Consider the following 20,653-nt stretch of genomic DNA (forward strand, 5'->3'; position numbering starts at 1 on the left):
TGGGGGCTGCCTGCCAGCACCCCTCCCCAGCCCAACCAGTGGCTCAGGTAGAACCACTGAATCATCACAGCCTGGTTTGGGTTGGAGGGACCTCAAAGCCCCCCCAGTGCCCCCCCCTGCCCCGGGCAGGGCCCCTTCCCCCAGCCCAGGGGGCTCCCAGCCCCGTCCAACCTGGCCTTGAACCCTTCCAGGGAGGGGGCAGCCACAGCTGCTCTGGGCACCCGGGGCCAGCGCCTCAGCCCCCCCCCCAGGGAAGGATTTCTTCCTAATATCCAACATAAATCTGCCCTATTTCAGTTTAAAACCATCACCCCTCGTCCTACCCCCACCCCCCTGACCCAGAGTCCCTCCCCCCCTCCTGTCCCCCCTTTAAGCCCTGGGAGGCCGCTCGAAGGGCTCCCCGGAGCCTTCTCTTCTCCAGGCTGAACCCCCCCAACTCTCTCAGCCCGGCCCCCCAGGGGAGCTGCTCCAGCCCCCCCAGCATCTCCGTGGCCTCCTCTGGCCCCGCTCGAGCAGCTCCGTGTCCTTCTGCTGTTGGGGGCCCCCGAGCTGGCCCCAGCACTGCAGGGGGGTCTCCCCAGAGCGGAGCAGAGGGGGACAATCCCCCCCCTGGCCCTGCTGCCCCCCCTGCTCTGGCTGCAGCCCAGGGCACGGGGGGGTTCTGGGCTGCCAGCGCACGGGGCTGCCTCACGGGCAGTTTTCCAACCACAGCTTTGGTCTTGCTGCTTTAGACTGGTTTGGGAATATAAAATGGAAAGAAGACTGATACTGTATTTTATGTTGCAGAGCTCCAAGGTATTCAAGACTCAACATGGCCCCGAGTAACCCAATTTAGACAGACTCATTTTAAACAAGATTTGTACTAAATCAGACTAGATCTAAGGAAGAGATTTTTTACAATGAAGGTGGTGAGACACTAGCACAGTTTGCCCAGAGAGGTGGTAGATGCCCCCATCCCTGGAAACATTCAAGTCCAGGTTGGACGGGGCTTTGACTAACCTGAGCCAGTTGAAGATGTCCCTGCTCATTGCAGGGGGTTTAGACTAGATGGCCTTTAAAGGTCCCTTCCAACCCAAACCATTCTATGATCATATGATAAATGACCTCTGAAGGTCCCTTCCCACCAAAATTATCATCCTATGATTTTCAGTCTTTCCCCCTCCTTCCCTTAAAGTATTAATTTTGCCCCTTCTATCTGTCTGCTGCCCATATGCAGTTAAATTTGGAGTACAGAGTTGCATCATGACTCAACGCTGAGATTAGCCATTAACATTTTATCCCTGTAACCTCCTGGCTGTTTTCTACCAGTTGCTCTCTTGGAATCACCAGATGCCCCCGCACACTGGCCCACGCTAGACCAGGCAACTTCTGGCTTGACATGAAAGACCAGAAAAAGCATAAGACAGCATATAACCTACCAACACATTATAAAACTGTTCTTCCTTGCAACTAATACAACTAAAAGGAAGTTGTTATTAGCACTAATTTGCAAAAAAAGGTGCTGCTAAGCACAAGCAGCAGTATCTCATCCTGCCTTTGTGCAGGAAAGGGAGGCAAAATATTTATTTACCTCCGATTGCTGGCAGAGCAGGTGGTATTGCAGATGGCAATCACAAATAATAGCTCTAAAACACTTAAGCAGAAGAGAAGAGAGTTTTGGATCTGTGTATGCAAAACAGTAAGTCCATATTCAACACCCAAATAGCCTACTGTGACCGCACCTGAATCAGCCACACACTGAGTGACCAGCTTCTCATTTGCTCAAGACTATTTATGAGAGCTAACCAGAGTTGGAAATCACATCTCTGCCAAACGTGTTTTCAAATAAATGTAGTCCATTTCAAGTGAACTAAAATACTCCAACCAGCTCAAAGGTTTTAAAAAATGTCTAAGGAAGTTTATTATGAACTTGAGTCTTGCATAAGAGCGGCACGTGTGGTTCAGTGCTGGACCCTGACAGCGTTTTCTCCTCTCGAGTCAGTGTAAGGCAACCTTTAATCCTCCTTACAGTGCCAGTTTTCAGAACAAAACTGTACTGCAGGCAGTTCTGCTACTCCACGTTGTACACAAGTGCTAGGTTGCAGGCAAGCGCAAAGTCACTTCGGACGAACTGCTCCTCATACAGAGTTGCAGTTTTTGCAATGTGATACTTAAACAAAAAAAAAAAAACCAAACATAGAAGGCTTCTAGTAAAAAATTTCTGTCAGGAAAAAATGGTAGCTGCAAGAAAAGTTTAGATGAAATTTAAATTTGTACCTCGCACTCTCCTGGAATGTTTTAATTGTCCCATAGCTAGTCAGTTTGTCTATTTATTCACATTTTTAATAAGTTCTGCCAAAACCTTAGAAGGGAACATTAAATAACATGGAGCAAGAACTCTGAATAATGAGGGCAGTCCTTTGAACGCCAAATCCTAAGAAGTGTGAGCTTCTCGCCTAATAAGTTGCTTAACTGGAACACATAAATAAATAAAGCATTTATGCAACGCTTAACAGGTTGAGAATAATTAGAAGCAAGTTTAGGCAAGTACTGGATGTTTTAGTAGTTGACTACAGGCGTTACAGAAGATGAACATCTGTCACCTACTATGCAGGCATAAAGTTATCTACAGGACATTAAAGCATTAAATATACAGGCTAAAACCGGGCTAATATTGGTTTCTTGTTTACGAAGCCTTCCTCCTCATAAGGAAAAGAGCAAAATGATATCCTGCAAGATATGTATTGTGCCAGATATTAAAGTAAACTTCTGCCCTAGCCCCCCACCCCTGTAAAGCTAACATAAGGCTAATTTGGGGGGGGTGTGTGTGTGTGTGTGTGTATATATATATATATATATATAATTGTGTGTGTATATCTATATATACACATACAGTTAAGTATCAGATGCAGAATGGAAAAGGGGTTTTGCCTCATTTTTCCAGGGAGAGAACCTGAGAGAACTGAAGCACAATTTCATGGCTGCAGACCACAGCAGTTATGTACCAAGATGTCAAATATAAAAGCTACAATTCTCCACCAAGACCCTCATTTGTAACACCAAAGTTCCTGTCATGGCATATGAACTTGTACCAGACTATTAGGGAGCCTCCCCATGAGATGCCAAAAAAAAACCAACCAAACCAAATCCAGGTTAGAAGACAAGTAGTTGAGATTTGCTTTAACTTTAATGTTGATGACTGGTTTTATGACAATTACTGTAAGAGTCTGCACATGCAGGCACAATGACAGTTCAGTTTCTTGTCCTAGGAATGAGCACAACCTGACAAAGCTGAGGGATATGCCTACGCTGCAGAGCCCAGAACTGGGTAAGATAACCAAACAGCTCAAAGAGAAAGTATTCATCTCTAAAATAGCTGATTCCATAAAGCACCAGACTACTTAACAAAAAACCCCAAACAGAGAACAGAGCTGGACTTCAAATGTACCTCCTTCTCCAGACCAATGCTGGCAGTGCAGTCCTCCAATTTTTCTGCAAATACAGCCAAAGTAAGCAGACAGTTTAAGACTTATCTAGAAGCAACATTACAACTGAAGCGTAACATGGACACAAAATCCTCACAACAAAAATCAATTCCGACAGCGTTCCAAATGCAGAATGGTTTCAGTGTACGGCACATTATTGATTGTGATGATATGAGCTTAAAGAAACCTATAAGAAGAGCTTATAGGTTATTTTGTGCTGAAGAGCAGCACAAAAGCATTATGCAGCAGAAGTCTAGCTGAGAATCAGCTTTGTTCGTGCGAGGGACAGGTCACAGCTTGGACTGCGGGCCTGACAAGTGACCAAACCTATCTGAGAAGCTCAAGCACAGCAGCATGCCAACAGCAAGTGTTCAAGACCCCGAATTGTGTGTGCGTGTATATATATATAATTATATATATATAATTATATATATATGGCTAACAAAGTCCAGTGCAACCAGCACCTACGCAAGAGATATACATTGTTCCTTACTTTGGCACAGTATTGACAAATACAAAAAATACTGGGTACTAACAAGAGAATTTAAAGAAATTATAGTCTACATGGTGGCTTCATTTCCTCCAAGGACCTTTAGCTGCCCTATATCAAATTAGTCAGCTCAGTTGCATTACTTATCTCCCCACTTCTCAGCTGCCCACACCCTTACCAGCAGTTTGTAACCCCCTTGTCACATTCTCCTCCTTGGACTGAGATGACAAGGGGATGAGAGTTGTGTTCAGAGAGAGGCAAATCCATTAGTGCTCCTACTCTCAGGATGTGTTCTATAAAAACCTTATCACAGGCATACCTTGAAATCATTCTGGTACGTAGTAGTCCCATTTCCAGATTACAAGCAACATCCCTAGGTCTCAGGGCAGAGCTCATGCCTGGCACCTTGGCTGACTATAGCTCCAAATCACATCTTTCCAAGAGGACAATACTTCTAACATAAACAAGGCTTCGACCAGCCCTTAAAGGTTCATCCATCTTTTTGCTATACTACGCTATTCTTACCCTGTTAAGAAAAAGGGGATTTGTGTTCCATTAAATCTTTAAAATTCCCTTGAGTCCCCAGGCTTTACACCTACACACAATCACTTTCTCTTTGGGAAAACAAACAGAAGTATTTCAGGCTTGTTTCTTGATGGATGCAAATATAGAGGAGAAAAGCACCCATTTCTCTCCAGGCCCAGTATTGAACACTAACATAATTCACCGCTTGTTACTTTTTAGTTTTTTGCCTGGACCATATCTGTCTAAATATTAAGGCGGGATCTCCTTTATGAAAACACTTACTTTGATTGCTGTCTCACAGGAATATGCAGATTTATACTCTTGGAGGGGAGACTTGGTCCCATCAGAATTAATAAGCAAACTCCAAACTCTGGAAACAAAATAGGGAAATTTAGTGTATTCTAATTCTATTCATTGTCATGTCACATATCATCCATCACTTCTACTATTTTGAGAAGTACACCAATAGATTCAAAATAAATTTTCCAGGAAAATGTTAGAAATATACCCAAGACTTTTAATATAAATAAATATACAAAAGCTTATGTGAATTTTACAGATGAGATGAACAAAAGTCTTTTATGGAGTCAGATAATCATTTATTTATGGTGACTTTCTGCCTCCCTTGGAAACAACAGAACCAACTTCTGAATTAGTTCCAAACTCAAAGAACATAATTTTGTTTAAAGACAAATATTTTGAGAATACAAAGAAGGCACTTATTCACAACATACAGACATTTAAAAACCTACACAAACTATAATAAATGGCACAAATTCTTGAACAGATATTTTAAAAGTTACGATATGCATATTATTAGTTTCCCATATGAAAACCTCATATAAATTTTTGGTTGCTAATAGCCTCATATATAGCACAATATATCATAATAATTGTAAACAGATAAATATTTAATTCTCTCTAGCAGTCATTCAAAAGTTATCTGCACAAAAGTTATTTTGACACTTTACAACATAGTGTCCATGTAAACATTTCTTCCTTGTACACACGCAGCCGCCATCAAATTTCTGTAGTAAGTGCCCTTTGGTAAATCATTCATCCATCCATCCATCAAAATAAATAAGCAGTTTGAGTGGGGTGAAATTAATATCTTAAGCTAAGAAATCTTGGTTTTCTTAGGCTAAGCATCGGTTGTTTGATGGCAGGTTTGTTCTCAAATAGCATTGCTTCATTTTCTGTAGTTGGAAATCTGTTCCGGTAGATTAAAGGGTATTCCTTCTGAAACTAGAAAACACAACAGTGAACAATGAATTAATCGGACTCCACTAAAAATCCCAGCTGTGCAGGGATGGAGCACGAATCACCTTGTAAGGATGCATAGCAGCAGGAGGAGCACAACTAGCATGTAAAGCAACTCTGCCGCGACACTTGACCAGAGCTGTAGCCCTTTGTGCTTACGGGTTCACAACCAATAAACAATGAGTCAAACAGAAATTCTGCCAGGCACTTCATCTTCTGTCGAAATGAGAAAAAGCTTCTGATGGCGTTTTATTCCCAAGGACTTTTAGCTGTGACTGAAAGAGCGCGATGAGCGGACGCTGTACTGCTCTGCCTGCCTGGATCTCCACTCTCACCACGCCCGTTGTTCCTCGGCTGAGTAGGAGCAAGGCTGAGCATTGGCTGAGCAGCACAACCAGCATTCCACCCCCAAGCAAGGCAGGAGCCACCCCTGTGAAGCCACACTGTCCTGCCAGCACTGGGGACTATTCTCTTTATGCCTGGAAACCTGTCTTTCAAGAATCACCACGATAAATGTGTTTTACCGAAGTGGAAGTTAAGATTCAATGGATTTTTAAGGTAATTCTCTCAGGAAAGCTTACTACTTAACCATAGGAGTTATTTTTCAATTCCTGCAGATATACAACCAAACAAAAATATACGGCTTTAGAGACAGATTTTTAACATTTTGCTCATTTCCTACATAAGGCCTCAGAAAGGAATGAATGATGGTAAACACATCCATGCATCAGCCAAATCTGCTGACTGATTCCACCTATGGAAAATGACACCATTTGTAACTTTCAGTGTTGATACAACTTGGAACTAACCCTCTAGCAAGTGCCATATATTTGGCTTTCACCAATTCAAAGTATCAAAACTGAATAATTGCTCCAGAAAGTTGTGATTTATCACACCGCTAGCTATCCCAGCACAAATGGCAAGGGTGTAACGACAGAGATCTGCGAATTTTAAAAATACTTTGCTAACGTGCAGCTCTTACAGTACAAGCTGCTTCTGGACTTTGGTGGAAACTCCTCAAAGATTTAAGTACGTACTTCAAAAGTTTTACCGTTAGAGGATTTTAGTTTATTTTCTTCATCCCCACTTCACCTGCTTAAAGTGATGCTCTGTATCACTTTTTACTGCTTGCTTACTCCAAGTTTTAATCCACTGTAATTAGCTACTCTTGTTACATGCAGGAAGTTTTAATGAACTTGAATAAAAAGTCCAACCTTCACTTTTACAGGACCAGAAAGTTTTCCCAACACATGTGAAAGTCGGTGTTGCAGAAGCTGGGGGAGGGGCACCGAAGAGAAAGAAATGTGCTTGCTCTGAAAAGCTGCTTTTTCAAATTTGAGTCACAAGACTCGCTTAGGAGATTCTAGGACAAGTACAATACTTTTCAATTGGTCAGAAATACTTGCCAAAGGTTTTCCGAACAAGAAAAAACCCTCCAGTACTAAATCTGGCCAGAATTGCTGTTATTTTAGCTTTAGTATTAGGCAATATGTTAGTAGGCCACAGAAGTGCCAGATAATCCTGAGCAATATACATGTTACAAAACACAAAACTAAGTCCACAGAAAATAACGTTTCAGAACTGCGAACAGATAGAGCTTGACCTCTCAAAGCAAGAAAATCACTACATTTATTGCCTATTGATTTTAAGCCCATCTAGTGCATTTTAATGGTAAATTTCTACAGCACCACAAGAAACCATGTGATAATTCTATCACACATGAGGTAACAGGTAGCAGTTATCTTAGAATAATTTTATACTGGTTTTAAATCATTGTTTGAACACCACTGCTGCTAGATGGTATCAAATGCTGTATTAGATAGACACCGTCTTTAAAATCCCACTCAGAGCATGCGATCAAAACACATTAAACAGCTCTCTTCTATAAAACAAGCATTTCTCCCTGTACGGTCTGCTCTTGTAGCAGGGTCTAGTGACCAGGATCCTGCCCTCACAAAGGCATTTTTCAGGAGTAGATGAAATATCCACCAAGTTTCTTACCTGTTTTAGCTTTTTCTTTTTGTCTTTCACAGACAAGTTTTTATCTTTGATAATGTTCTCTAAGAGCTCTGCCACTGCAGCCTGAGAGGTAGAAACCTTTTGTTCTTCAAACTCCTCAGGAGTTATCTGCCTGCAGTATGAATACGTTGGCAATATGGCACAGATTTCTTCCTTTGGATATTTGCACTGAAACAAGAGTTGAAGAAGGGGTCTGCGAATACTCAAATGATTATGTACTGTTTCAGTAAAAAGGTACCTAACAACCAACCAAGCATACTCACTTGGTGACATTGTAAGTTGCAAAACACTAGAACATTGCTAATATCTATGATTGCACCAACAGTGTAATAAAAGTTTGCATTCAAAGTAGAGTGGGTTTAATTTGCAGTTTTCCTATCTCACCTTCAGAAGTAACAAATACCCAGCAATTTGCAAATGAACGAAACTTCAGTCATGCCACCAACCTGAGCTGTCTTCACGTGTTCTATGTGGTCTCGCACTGCAACCTGCAGGTAGGTTGGTACTTTAAATATTTCTTGTTGATGGTCCATTAGAAATGAAACTAATCGTGTAGAAAGTAGCTCATCGAGATCTACTTCTTCTGCACAGCATAGCACGCATCGAGAAAAAGTCTGTATCATCTAGAAGTGTTTAGCAGATCATTAGTACGTGAAGTTGAGGGATTTGCCTTCTCTCCAGTCTACAGAGTAGCACAATGAATTCTCCATTACCAACTTTCATTGCAATTTCTCTTGCCTGCACCACTGGTCAAGAGAAGAGGAAAACTGATTATAATTTTTTCCTCATCTGAAATAAAGTAATTTCTTATAACATTAGACTGGTACTTGTTAAAAAAAAAAATAATGAACAGTACTTTCAATTAAGAAACACATATTTTAAAGAGGTAACAATAAGAAAGTCTTCCCCTGTAGAAAAGTGTACATCTTCAATTAGCCATCTTGAGACAAGCGAGATGATAAAAAAAAGCTGCAGAGCCAACCTAATAAAGATGCACACCCAGACTCAGTTATTTAATAGCTTTAAAACCCCAACTTTTTACAGCTTCTATATTTCCAGCTTTTCATAAGCTTATTTTAAGTCAGCACGTGCAGGTACTTTGTTGTTTCACCCAATGTTGTTTGACAAAAATCTTTAGTCATTCCAATGACAGCTTAAAGTCAGACCTTGGAGCCAGTCTTTAAACTCAGTAGACAGCCAATTTACTACTCCGAAACTACTGTTGTCATAACTTCACATACACAAAAGTTTAGCCCAAGACAGGTTTTCTATACTTTGCCAACACCTAAGTTAAATGGCAGTTGGGTGAGAAATCAGACTAAACAGTCATTTGCATTCTTTTAAGAAATCACTTCCCTTCTCCTCCCAAAGTAAAGAAAAACACCACCAATACTTGCAATATACTGGGATGGAGACAAGAAGGTCCTTGCTTCAAGTCAGATTTTTGTAAATATTTTGGAGATGAAAAATCTGCCCATTAATCACTACTGCAATGAGACAAGAACCCAAGTACGTTATGCTGCTAGTATTCTCAGTATTACTTCAGCCATGTTCTTAAAACAATAGATATTTTGCCCTTATGATTTTCTTACCAAAGAACGTGTGCCCATTGCGTCATGCAGTCGTGGCATATCAACATTTTCACTGATCCGAGAGATCATGCGCATTAGGAGCTGAATCTTTCTACGATTTGGTGGTGGAAGCAACAAACAACATATCTGTAGTGCTTCGACAGCAATTCTTTCTAAATGAGGCTGAAGGAGATCTACAAGTTAATTGTAAAGACAGCTGTCAATAAGATTTGAACCAACTTTCAGGATATTTTTATCTCAGTACAAGAAATTTCATTTTTTTTCCAATGCTGATAATCTGTTTCATAGAAATCAGCTGTAATATAGTAGATAATATTACGTGGCCTTTTTTTCATGTGGTCATCTTTAACTTGCTTCATTATGATAAACTGCTAGTACAATTGAGACCATAATACAATTAAGAAGTGACACGGATGATATTCCCAACAGAATTTCCAGAAAATGTGCTTCAAAGACCAGAAAAAGACATCCCCTCTAACAGGCAGGCCTATGCAAAATCCCTGCCTCACTCTTGGTGTCTAGAATTACTTATCACTTACCTGAGCAGAAAGGTGAATTACTGACACATCAAGTTTAAGACTGCAAAGCTACTACACGCTATTTGTTAGCAGAGGTACAAAGGGCTACCTTTAAACAGTGCAATTCAGCAACCAGAGTTGGGGTTTTTTTGTGTTTGTTTTTTTAAACCCACAGATCACGTTATACACATATCAAAAAACCTAGCAACAGTGCCAAAGATTAAGGAAGCAGAGGTTAGTCAACACAATAAGCCAATACAACATGCTTTAGAAAGCCACCTTACTTTGCGTGCCAGTCAACATATAAGAAGAGTGAGTGAAAGAGCATTCAGAGAGTTCTGTGGTACTTTTGTAGAGTCTCTTTTTGATGGTGTTATCAGAAACCTCAGTCCCAACGTCCCCCGAAGTAGCCACACCAGAGGTATTTGGTTTTCCTTGCCCACAAAGTTGAGACCTTGGCTTTACTGTGATTTCAGCAACTGGTATATTGATGCTAGCGTAACTTTTGGAGTTCATCTTGCCAAGTAAACTCAGAGACCTGTGTATTTGCTTCAGTCTGTGATTTTCATGAAATAGCTCTTTATCCTGAACAGTTGAGGCAGATGCTCTCTTGATACCATCGGTTTGGTTTTGACATGTGTTATCAAAACCAAGCTCCGACACCGAATTAGCTTTATGCTCATACGGTAGCGATTGTTTTCCATTTCTTGTACCCTGGATAGTGTTCACATCACTTTGCCTGAGGGAATCAGGTTCTCCTTTATTACATACACTTGAAGTAGTATCTCCAATTCTTTCCAAAGAGTAGCACCTCATCCTAAATGCTCGAGGTGGATCTTGTTCATTCCTGATACATGAAAGATTTTGGCAGCTTCCTCCTATTAGATTATCAGCACTACCTTGTTTACGTGTCGGTTTATATTGCTGCAATTTCTTTGCACATTGGCTGTGAATAGTTAGCTCTTCTGAAGATGACTTCCTGGAAGCTTCATATTCTTTCTTTTTTTTGCCAGGCTCCTTGTGAAGTAAGCTTAGAAGAAGACACTCAGTTGATTTGAAAGAGTTCAAGTGAAGAATTTTTGAAGGTTGTGGGTCACATTTCTCATCTTGGACACAATGCTTTCCACTGCATATATCTGGAATTGTGACGTAGCCACACATAACTATCAGAAAATTAAATATAAGTTAAGATGCAAGTGGTATGGAAAATGAACAAGTTCAGAAAGAAAGTTGCTAACCAAACAGTGAAGACAAGAAATACAAGACTAATTTACAGCTGACTGTTAGTAAAACCAAAGAAAAATTTAGCTCAGTCCAAAAGCAACTTAACAAGATAATTGCAACCAACATGCAAGAGTAAAGAAAGTTAAACAAACTGCTATAGTGAGGGACAGGAACGAGCACACAATTTTGAATTATGGTTATTGCATATTTAGAATGTTATCTCAGACAGCAATTTATACAGCATATTATGAGACAGAACTGCATTTCAATTAATATTGTAATACAGATTGATAGAATTGATGATCCTCCTCAGATTCAAGCTGCCATACAGATTAGGGGGTCAAGGTCTGCTCTGAATTACAGATTTGTTCCCTAGTTGATATAAACTTATAGCTTGCACCGTTTATTTCTAAATTCATACATACCTAAAATATTAACAAAAAGTTCATAGTATTCAAAAGTAAGTAATGGTTCAGGGAGATTGAGAAAGTAATCGGCAACCGTTCTGAATACATCTCGTTCAAACCCACTGTAAGTTGGTTGGCTCATGTCATTATTTCTAGGCCCTAAAAAGAGGTGAAGAAAGAAAATTCACAGAAGTATTTACTCTCACAATTCCATTTAAAAAACATAACAAAACAAACAAACCCAACATAAATTTGTTCTTGTAGGAATGACTGTTTCACAAGAAAAGAATCATGTCAGCAATATATAGTTATATATATATAGTTATATATATATATATATATAGTTATATATATATAAAAAAATATATTTTATATAGTTTAGCACCGTCGCATTTGTAAGCAAAATCAGTATAAAATATTCTATATAGCCACTGAGGAGTTGTGCTCATTTTCAAACCAAGAAAGTAAATGAAAACTCATTTATGCCCTTTATAGGTTCCTCAGCATGACAATCACAAACTTCTAGCATTTTCCTTCACTTCTAAACTCCAGCAAGCCCAGCTGTCCCACAGGGAGCTCTCGCTTCCAGATCAAGAAGCTCATGCTATGACCTACTTTGCAGAACGTGCCGAGAAGACAGCCCGTGTATACATGTTGCTTTATGCAAAAGCCAAAGCGAGCTGGTCAGCGTCTTTTCCCTTTGTGGAGACGACCTCTTTTCAACTCCTCTAATCAAATGGTTCACCAAGAGAAAGTTTTGTTCACCACTACTCCCATGGTGGATCTTTTCTTCAGAAGTGGACAGATAAACAATCCAATAATCTGAGAGAGCTGGCTAATAAACCTTGACCATGTTGCTACAGACAAGAATGAACGAAAGGGGTCCTGGTACAAATAACTTTTGACATTGCATAGATCTTTTAACCCTAATGTTATCATACCCTACAGAACTCCTACAAATAAGCTACCTTACAAAAGCAATTCTAATGAATTAGGAGATGGCAGTTTTAATTACAAACAGAACCAGGGAAAATGTAACTTTTGATATGATTAAACTTTATAATCACATTACCACACACAAAATACAGTAGAACAGTATTCTCCCTGCCAGTGTTAAGTATTTTTAGTTTTCACTGTGCAAAGTAACTACTGCCTTAATCATTTGTTTACAGTGTAGCTAGCAGATGCAGAGATAAAAATCTCCACTTGAACTAATTTACTCAGATCAGAAACTGAGAACCCAAAAAGCTAGAAAGCTTGCTTGCAGTTTTTGTCCCATGAATACAAAGATCTATTAGTTCTAAATACAGTACTGATATGGGAATTAAGGTATTGAAACACTCAAAGATCAGTGCTCAGCTGTATTTTCCACTTTCATTTAAATCCACTCACCAAGCACTTCCCTGTCCTGCTTTTTCTAATAGTTCTCTATCAGGTAAGAGGCTCTATGTTTTGGGGAATGCAGCTGAAGAAAGTCTTGTTGAACCAAAAAAAAAGGGTCATTTTCACAAGAGCATATGCTGCAAACTGAACTTCTGAAGCCACGCTAACCCTGCACGGACCCCTACCACAATTCCACTGAGCAGCTAGAGATATACGCAGATGTATATCCACACACCATCCAACCATTGTTTTAGCTACTATAGCTCTGAGGAGAGGTAATGTAGGAGACTGCCAGAAAAAGGGGCAAGAGTTAAACAGCAGGGCAAGCACACATATAAAAAGAGCTCATCACCTCTGATTTCATTTGAGAGGCACTCATCTAACTCTAGCATGCCCTGTTATCCATTTAAAGAGGCAGTTTTGAAAACAAAAATGAAAAAGAAAAAAAAAAAAAAAATCAGTCTAATTGTCCTCTGCTTCTCCAGAGTCTTTTCAAAGCCTGCTTCATAGAGATGCAAAGCTTACATAATCACAAGCTGCATGTGTTTGTAACACAATTTCAAACAGATCTGACAAAGGAAGTCTCAAAGCCAGTTTCATAAAAATCAGTGGCACTGTAAAGAAGAAAGACTATTAGTACCACACAGGTCTGCTACAGCACATGCTAAATTCCTTTATTAGCAAGAGAATCCACATCAGACTGAGCTATTAGAAACTGAACTTCATTAGGCTCCCTGTAAAAGTACTTTTTTTTCCCCCCTCATTGTGTGAAAATCTGTGTTAATTGTTTTACTCCACAGTAAATGCTTTCCCAATAGTTCCAAGGCAGCTTCTCAAGTATACATAACACTGATGCCTCACGTAACCAATTCTTCTTTTCTGAAAATTTAACATCATGCCTGTCTCGCTTTTACATTAAGCAAATACACAAAGAAAACCAACAAGAAGCACCGAGTTTGTTGTAAGCTGTGACCACCACCAGTTTTGCTGCTTGGTATTTCATACATTGACACCAAAACAAGGGATGAGTGCAGACTGACTCTTACTCTGCAGACAATGAAAGTTCAGTTCTGTCACAAAACATGTTTAACAGCTAAAAAGGTTTGACTTTAAAAATCCATCTCATCTACTACACAGTAATTGGTAAGACACTGAAGGCCTTCATTCTCCACAGCTGAACTGTAACTATAAAAGGGTTTTAAGCTTAACTTTTTCTTCAAATTGTCTTTTAGAAAAAGGCAGGGAAGCAGATAAGGAGGTACCAGAGAAGCTATAGCCCGAGTCCCGGATCCAGGAATAAACGACTGAAACTCTTCCTTCTGTTCTCATGATGAATTTAGTAAACTATAAAGCTGACTATATGACCATGCTTTTACCTCAAACCCTTTGAAAAATTTTGTTTGATTTATGCTAAGATAACTAAAAAAACTAACCAGTTTTCTATGAACTGGCCTCCTCACTTTAATACAAAATGTAGGAACTATTTTTTGAGTCCATCTCAGAGCCAGTAGCTGAAAGAGGAAAGTCCCTTTACTCCTAAAAAACTGCATTAGAAGAAACCACACACAGGTTTTGTCCAACCACTCAAATTTTCTCCCTGCCTGACTCTGTAAATAGGAATTATTTTCTTAAAAAAACCCAGTCCTTAACTTTTTAATGGCCTTGGACAGAATGCTTCTGCTGAAAGCTTGGAGTTTTAAGTAATTCTCCTGTACATTTAATGGATTAAGGAACATTGAAGCCACTCTTCTTCCTCTAATTTAATCCGTTCATGTTGCCAAAAATTCATGTGCAGAGTCAGACAATGCAGCCTAAAAGCAGGATAACTAGCTAGACTGCTACAGGACCAGTACCTTGATTACCCCAAAATTAACATCTTTAGCACGTGTTAACTCTTTTAGGTTACATTTCTGTGCAATAATTTGATATGCATTGTTTTTATCACTTCTCAATATATCAAGGCACTTCGTTGATTTGAATTTTCAAAATGAAACATCATAATTGACCTTAACATACAAGTATATTTCACTTTCAACTCAAAATAGGCTTCTGGAACTTAAAAGATATTCAGTGACTTACAGTATGCGAGGCATTTCATAGCTGACAACACCCAGTGAGGGAGATCATCTAAAATAAACAAACAAGTAGTTTATTTATACATAACCCCAAAGACTTAATAGCTAATACAGATGACGGCTCACATGTAATAAATATCAAAGACCAAGTTTAAAACTAATTTAAAATATTGCTACACATATATGTTTAAAAGTAAATGCAATATACGTACACAACCTTCTAAACAAATATACTGAACTGTGCTCCAGTTTGGGGGAAAAAAAAATAATGTAAAAGGCAGACCATGAAACACATTATTTTAGTTACGATTTTTTGTTTGTTGCAATTGGACCATACAGAACCATTAAGCAAAACCAGGAAAAAAAAAAAAATCTTACCTGATTTGTTCTGCAAAATAACAACACCATGTTTGCTTGTGTTAGTCATGTTGTATATGACATATTCAGGAACTATCTGTGTTGGCTGCAAAACTTCTTCCAAAGATGGGAGGCCTAAAATAGTCTGCAAACTGTGGGGAGAAAGAGAGCAGACGTTGAAAAGGTTTGCTAGCAAGGAATGACAAGTTCTTCCATATCTATTCAAATTCCAGTTACTTGATAACCTAGTCTGCCGTTACATAAATTCTCACTTCCAGAAGGACAAATTGAAGACACACTTTTTCTCCGGATAAACACCAAAAATCAGTAAGGAAGAACATCAATGATACTTAAAATATACTTCCACACCAGCAACAATAAATTTCAACAAATTTCTTCAACGCAACAATCCAGTGTTAACACGTATGTTAGAAAGCATATGTAAACAATAGTTAGTAAAAAACCATTCAACTTAAAAACATAATTTTTAAAATTTCAGAAGAATTTGCAAGTTGAAAGTTTGATTGGTCCATTACATAGCCAAAGCACATATATAAGAATGCACTTTTTACCATGTATTACTTACTGTATTAGAATGACATTTTTCCAAGTTTCTTGCACATATTCCTGGCTTATTTCCTTCTTATGCAGTGTGTCTTCCTTGTTTTCCTCTATTATATCTGGGTTCGTTTTTTCCAAATTTTCCTGAAAGTGAGCCAGTTATACCACAAGATAAACAATCCCCTTAAGATAATTCAAAAATAAGTAAAAATGGTTTTCAAAAGTATAGGGCATTCTGCAGAATATTGAATTCCAAAAGATGATCCAGGGAGTAACCTCAACAGTCTCAGCACTGAAATGTAAGCATACCCAACTAAAAAGCAAAAAAGGACACTGTGAAAAAAGACCAAACCAACTCAGAAAACAGCATTGTAAGGGAGAAACGCATCAAATCCAAACGCATTAGTAGGCAAAGTATTCTCCCTTAGGATCACAATCTAAATTCAGAAAATATGCACACACACACAAATCTCAAAAGAACAGAAGGCCAAACACTCACATTCAATCATTTTCAAAAAGTAAGCAGAACAGTTAAAGAATGTTTGCCTTTTGTCTTAAATAAAAAAAAACTATTAAGTTTCAACAAGAATATATTGGCCAGGTTATTTCTAGAACTCCACCTTCCAGCCCTCATAATACTTTAAAATACTGTCGCAGGGATAATTCTGTACTGCAGGAGACAAATCAGTCCAGAAGAAAACAAAAAACCTTGCACACTGATGACATGAGAAGCTCAATAGCTTACACATATATAGTTAAAACTCTCTGTAATCCCAGATCACACTGATGCAAAATTAGCTCTATGCTGCAAAGGATGGGTTGTCAAATGACCTTTCTTTCAGGTCAGGTAACACAGCTGCATTTACAACACTTTACCCACCCTCCCACCTGCATTTCCCTTCCCAACAAACCTGTTGCCAGTATGAAGTTTAGAAAACAGCTTCTTATAGGTTTAAGAGCATACTTAATTTCTTCTGTCAAATGCATAATCCCTTTCACTTGCTGACAGCATTTCAAAAATGCCATGTTACAGTTTTGTTTGAATATTTATGGACTATTTAATAAAATTATTTTTTGTACATGCAAGAAGAGAAACAGCACATGTCACCAAGATACTTTATTATAAACTATAGCTGCATCTTTCTATTATACCTATATAAACGTTCTATTTCGCTATCTAGAACCACCTACCAATTAATTTCTTCAGCTAGAAGGAAAGATGACACAACAGAACAGTGTCACTAAAAGATAATTGATTCTAGGTGGGTTTTTAAATTTAAGAATAAAAAAATTACATGGCAACTAAAATTATGTAAGAAACATTAAGTTATTACCAGAGACTGTAGGAACTCATGTTTTTTAAAAGTTCTCCTGGATAAATGTGGCAGTTTAAAAAGCCTTTCTTTGTCTCTAGAGAAGTCTTCCAAGTTCTCTTTTGGTGGACATGAGCTTGGTAGAGGTTTAACCGGAGATGTTGAAGGAAATCTGTAATAGGAGAGATGTTAAATACATTTAGAATAGATTAAAAATGTAACCAAAAAGATTAAAAACTTAACCAAAACCATACCCTAGCAGTGTGATTCTGTAAGATTCTGAAAAGATTCAGGGAAACATGAAGAATATTGCTGAAATTTTCTCTTTAGAACTCTCTTTAAGATTATCATACTATAAACAATCTTTGGGCTACTTCTCTTGATTCCAAAGTCAAGTTGAAGATAAGGCATTTATACATCACAAAGCAGAATTTGAGAAGTGAGGGCCATTAATACCTTTGATTTAAGAACTTAGGACAGACTGTTTCCCACTTAGACTTTCTGTAAAATGTACAAGAGAAGTAAACACAGGACTGGCAGCACAGCCTGGAGCTGCTACAATAAATTGCCCTTGGCTCCCCTCCAAAGCACTTGAGTGCAGCACACATGCCAGTGAAAATCTTGGCTAGACAAAGGCATGGAAACAGCCCTCAGCACACAGGATATACACATCTATACCGCAAGTCAGAGTAAAGTAAAACAGTGAGTGGAGTAAAATGGTGCTAATAGTTAATTTTTGGCCCAACCGCTCAAGCCAAAGCAAGGTATTTTTGAGAATCTGAACATTAAGATTTTTAAATAAAATTCTCAACCTGAACAGCTCTGTTAAGTGGCCTTTATTTCAGTACCTGTACAGTGCACCATTGTCTTCTAAGTTTTCAGATCCCCATCTCCCTTTCACATCTTCAATTACATGATTCTTGAGAAACTTTCTTAATAACTGAACAGTCTGCTGCCTAGTAACTTCAGGACCAAAGTTACTGTTATTCCTTAACACTTCATGGAGCCAGTCTACGGCTTCTGATGCAGTAAAACAGCTTCCATGTTTTTTGAAATGTTGCCGGTGTTTCCTTAATGGCATGCCTGCTCGGAAATATTTTGTAATTTGATTCCACTGCGTGGGAAACAAAACAGGAGAGAACGCAAGATTAAAGCCTGAGGTGAAACACTGTATGTATCAATTAAAATAATATGATATTAATAAGCATATAACAACATTAATAATAACAAATATTGTTGTAGGAAATTATGTAGTATTAATATAGAAACACTAACGTTCGGCTTAAAAACTAGGTAAGTATTTTATTTAGGTTTTTATCTCATTCTTCTGTAACCGAAAATAAGGTTAGTTTCACAAACGTGGTGAGTTTTATTGACCCAGGCTGCACGCGGCCAGCATTTACACCTGAGGCACCCCCACCGCAGCCTTCCCACCGGCAGCAGCCCTCGCACACGGGACGAGCCCGGCTCCCCCAGCACAGAAACACCAAAGTTTCAAAGTATTTTCCCTCCCTTCCCATCTGCGTGACAGCGTCACGCGTGGGAGGACACACACAACCCCCCACGGCGCCCCGCAGCACCCCGGTTCCCACGCGTTGCGCCACCCCAACGGCCACGCGGGATGCTTTACGCGGGGGGGAGGAGGAGGAGGGGGGGGGGGGGTCGTTACCCCGGGCTGCCCCCCGCCCCACTCCCACCCCGCGCACCCCCGGCCCTCACCAGCTCTGTGGCGCGGTAGGGCGCGGGGCCGGCCGGCCGGCTCGCCATGGCGCCGCGCGCAGCCCAACGGCCGCCGCCGCCGCCGCCGTTCGAACTCGCGGCGCGAGCCGCCCCGCGGAAGCGGATTGGCCGGGGCGCGGCGGGCACGCGCCGCCCCTCAGGCGAAGGCGGGAACTCGCCGTGTTCTCCCCGCCCCGGCTGAGCGGCCCCTCAGAGCCCCCCCCCCCCCCCCCCCAGCCCCCGCGGGAGCTGCTGAGGCGTCGGCTGTGCCCCCTCAGCCGAGGGCGGAGATGCCGACCTTCCCCGCGGGCGAGGAGTGCTGGAGTGAGGGCGAAGGCATGTACAGGCAAACGTAACAGCCTCGGGTCAGTCCTGAACAGAGATTTGAAGTGATGGATTTAGAACGGTTTGCCTTGGAAAGCACCCAGTGCCCCACCCTGCCCCGGGCAGGGCCCCCTTCCCCCAGCCCAGGGGGCTCCCAGCCCCGTCCAACCTGGCCTTGAACCCTTCCAGGGAGGGGGCAGCCACAGCTGCTCTGGGCACCCTGGGCCATCGCCTCCCCCCTGCACAAGGAACAATTTCTGCCTTATATCCAACATAAATCCACCCTCTTTCAGTTTAAAACTCTGACCCAGAGTCCCTCCCCACCTTCCCTGTCCCCCCTTTAAGCCCTGGGAGGCCGCTCGAAGGTCTCCCCGAAGCCTTCTCTTCTCCAGGCTGAACCCCCCCAACTCTCTCAGCCTGACCCGCAGGCAGGACCTTGACCTTGGCCGTGTTGAACTCCATGAGGTTTCCATGGCCCCCCCCCTCCAGCCGGCCCAGGTCCCTCTGGATGCCACCCCTGCCCTCCTGCGTGTCCCCCACCACACAGCTCGGTGCCAGCGGGGAACTTGCTGAGGGGGCATCAACCCCGCTGTTCCACTGACAAAAACGTCAAAGATAAAAACAGCGCCAGGCCCAGCCTTGGCTCCTGAGGAGCAGCACTTGTCACTGCTCTCCACCTGGACACTGAGCCACTGAGCACCACTCAGTGTGTTCAGCCAATTCCTTATCCACCGAGTAACCCATCCATCAAATCCATGCCTGCAATTTGGAGACAAGGATCTCGTGAGGGACAGTGTGAAACGATGAGTCCAGGTAAATCTCAAACTCACCTTGGTTATTTGTTAAGACAAGGGAAGAAAGCCAACTCATGTTACTTGATTTAACTTGGTTTTCAGAGTGTTTTCACAGACATCACTTCAAGAGGCTCACACATTTCTTATATCCTGCAAGACTAGCATATAGCTTATACACAACTGCCTGAATACATATGCTGCCTGCTTTCAGAAGGAAGCACATTCTTTCAATTACCCTACCTCATCCTATAGATTTTCTACAGGCACTGGTATACTTAGAAACCACCACTCCCCCCACAAAACCCAAATTCCAACAAACAACCTAACAGACATTGCAATAGCATAGTTTTCATAGTTGGATTTTAAAATTTTTTTTATTGAAGTGTTATCTCAGGGCCCGTAGGTCAAGTATACTTGTAATCTGAGAGCCATAAGCACCCCATGAGTGTTTTAGCTCATCTTGATACAGCCATCCATTGCTCAGACATTTCAGGCTCATCACTTAAACTTCTTTTATAGCTATTAGACACATAAATACCTGAGACACTTTTATAAGAAGGGATAAAAACACCACTGCTATGAGAAAACACACTGGTATAACAAGTAGATTTAAGCAATAAGACCCAAA

The 20,653-nt window shown here is 40.7% G+C and overlaps 1 protein-coding gene across 3 annotated transcripts; it reads right to left on the reverse strand.

The window, feature by feature from the left end:
• Positions 1-5,056: 5,056 nt before the first annotated feature.
• Positions 5,057-19,015, reverse strand: DEPDC1 (DEP domain containing 1). 3 transcript variants are annotated; one of them, XM_042806906.1, is made up of 12 exons: positions 18,908-19,015; positions 18,037-18,302; positions 17,210-17,360; positions 15,901-16,019; positions 15,336-15,466; positions 14,962-15,009; positions 11,518-11,658; positions 10,153-11,031; positions 9,351-9,523; positions 8,205-8,381; positions 7,741-7,926; positions 5,057-5,724 (listed from the first exon to the last, which is right to left on the reverse strand). In XM_042806906.1, the coding sequence occupies exons 1-12, from the start codon at positions 18,953-18,955 to the stop codon at positions 5,584-5,586; spliced, it is 2,460 nt and encodes an 819-aa protein (XP_042662840.1). In that variant the 5' UTR covers positions 18,956-19,015; the 3' UTR covers positions 5,057-5,583. The 3 variants fall into 3 exon arrangements, with proteins under 3 accessions (XP_042662840.1, XP_042662855.1, XP_042662847.1); XM_042806921.1 differs by lacking the exon at positions 10,153-11,031; XM_042806913.1 differs by lacking the exons at positions 5,057-5,724; positions 7,741-7,926; positions 8,205-8,381 and adding an exon at positions 8,388-8,504.
• Positions 19,016-20,653: the final 1,638 nt, after the last annotated feature.

The sequence above is a fragment of the Tyto alba genome, unplaced genomic scaffold (assembly GCF_018691265.1).
Source record: "Tyto alba isolate M040663 unplaced genomic scaffold, T.alba_DEE_v4.0 Super-Scaffold_1000006, whole genome shotgun sequence".
Taxonomy (NCBI): Eukaryota; Metazoa; Chordata; class Aves; order Strigiformes; family Tytonidae; genus Tyto; species Tyto alba.

Bases quoted from the DNA above. Each gene is read 5' to 3' on its own strand.
- DEPDC1 (XM_042806906.1), bottom strand. From the start codon at position 18,955: ATGGCGAGCCGGCCGGCCGGCCCCGCGCCCTACCGCGCCACAGAGCTG. The intron at 18,303-18,907 runs GTGAGGGCCGGG...TTTCCCACGCAG, and splicing joins CCTACCGCGCCACAGAGCTG to TGGAATCAAATTACAAAATA. The intron at 9,524-10,152 runs GTAAGGTGGCTT...ATTAACTTGTAG, and splicing joins TATGTTGACTGGCACGCAAA to ATCTCCTTCAGCCTCATTTA.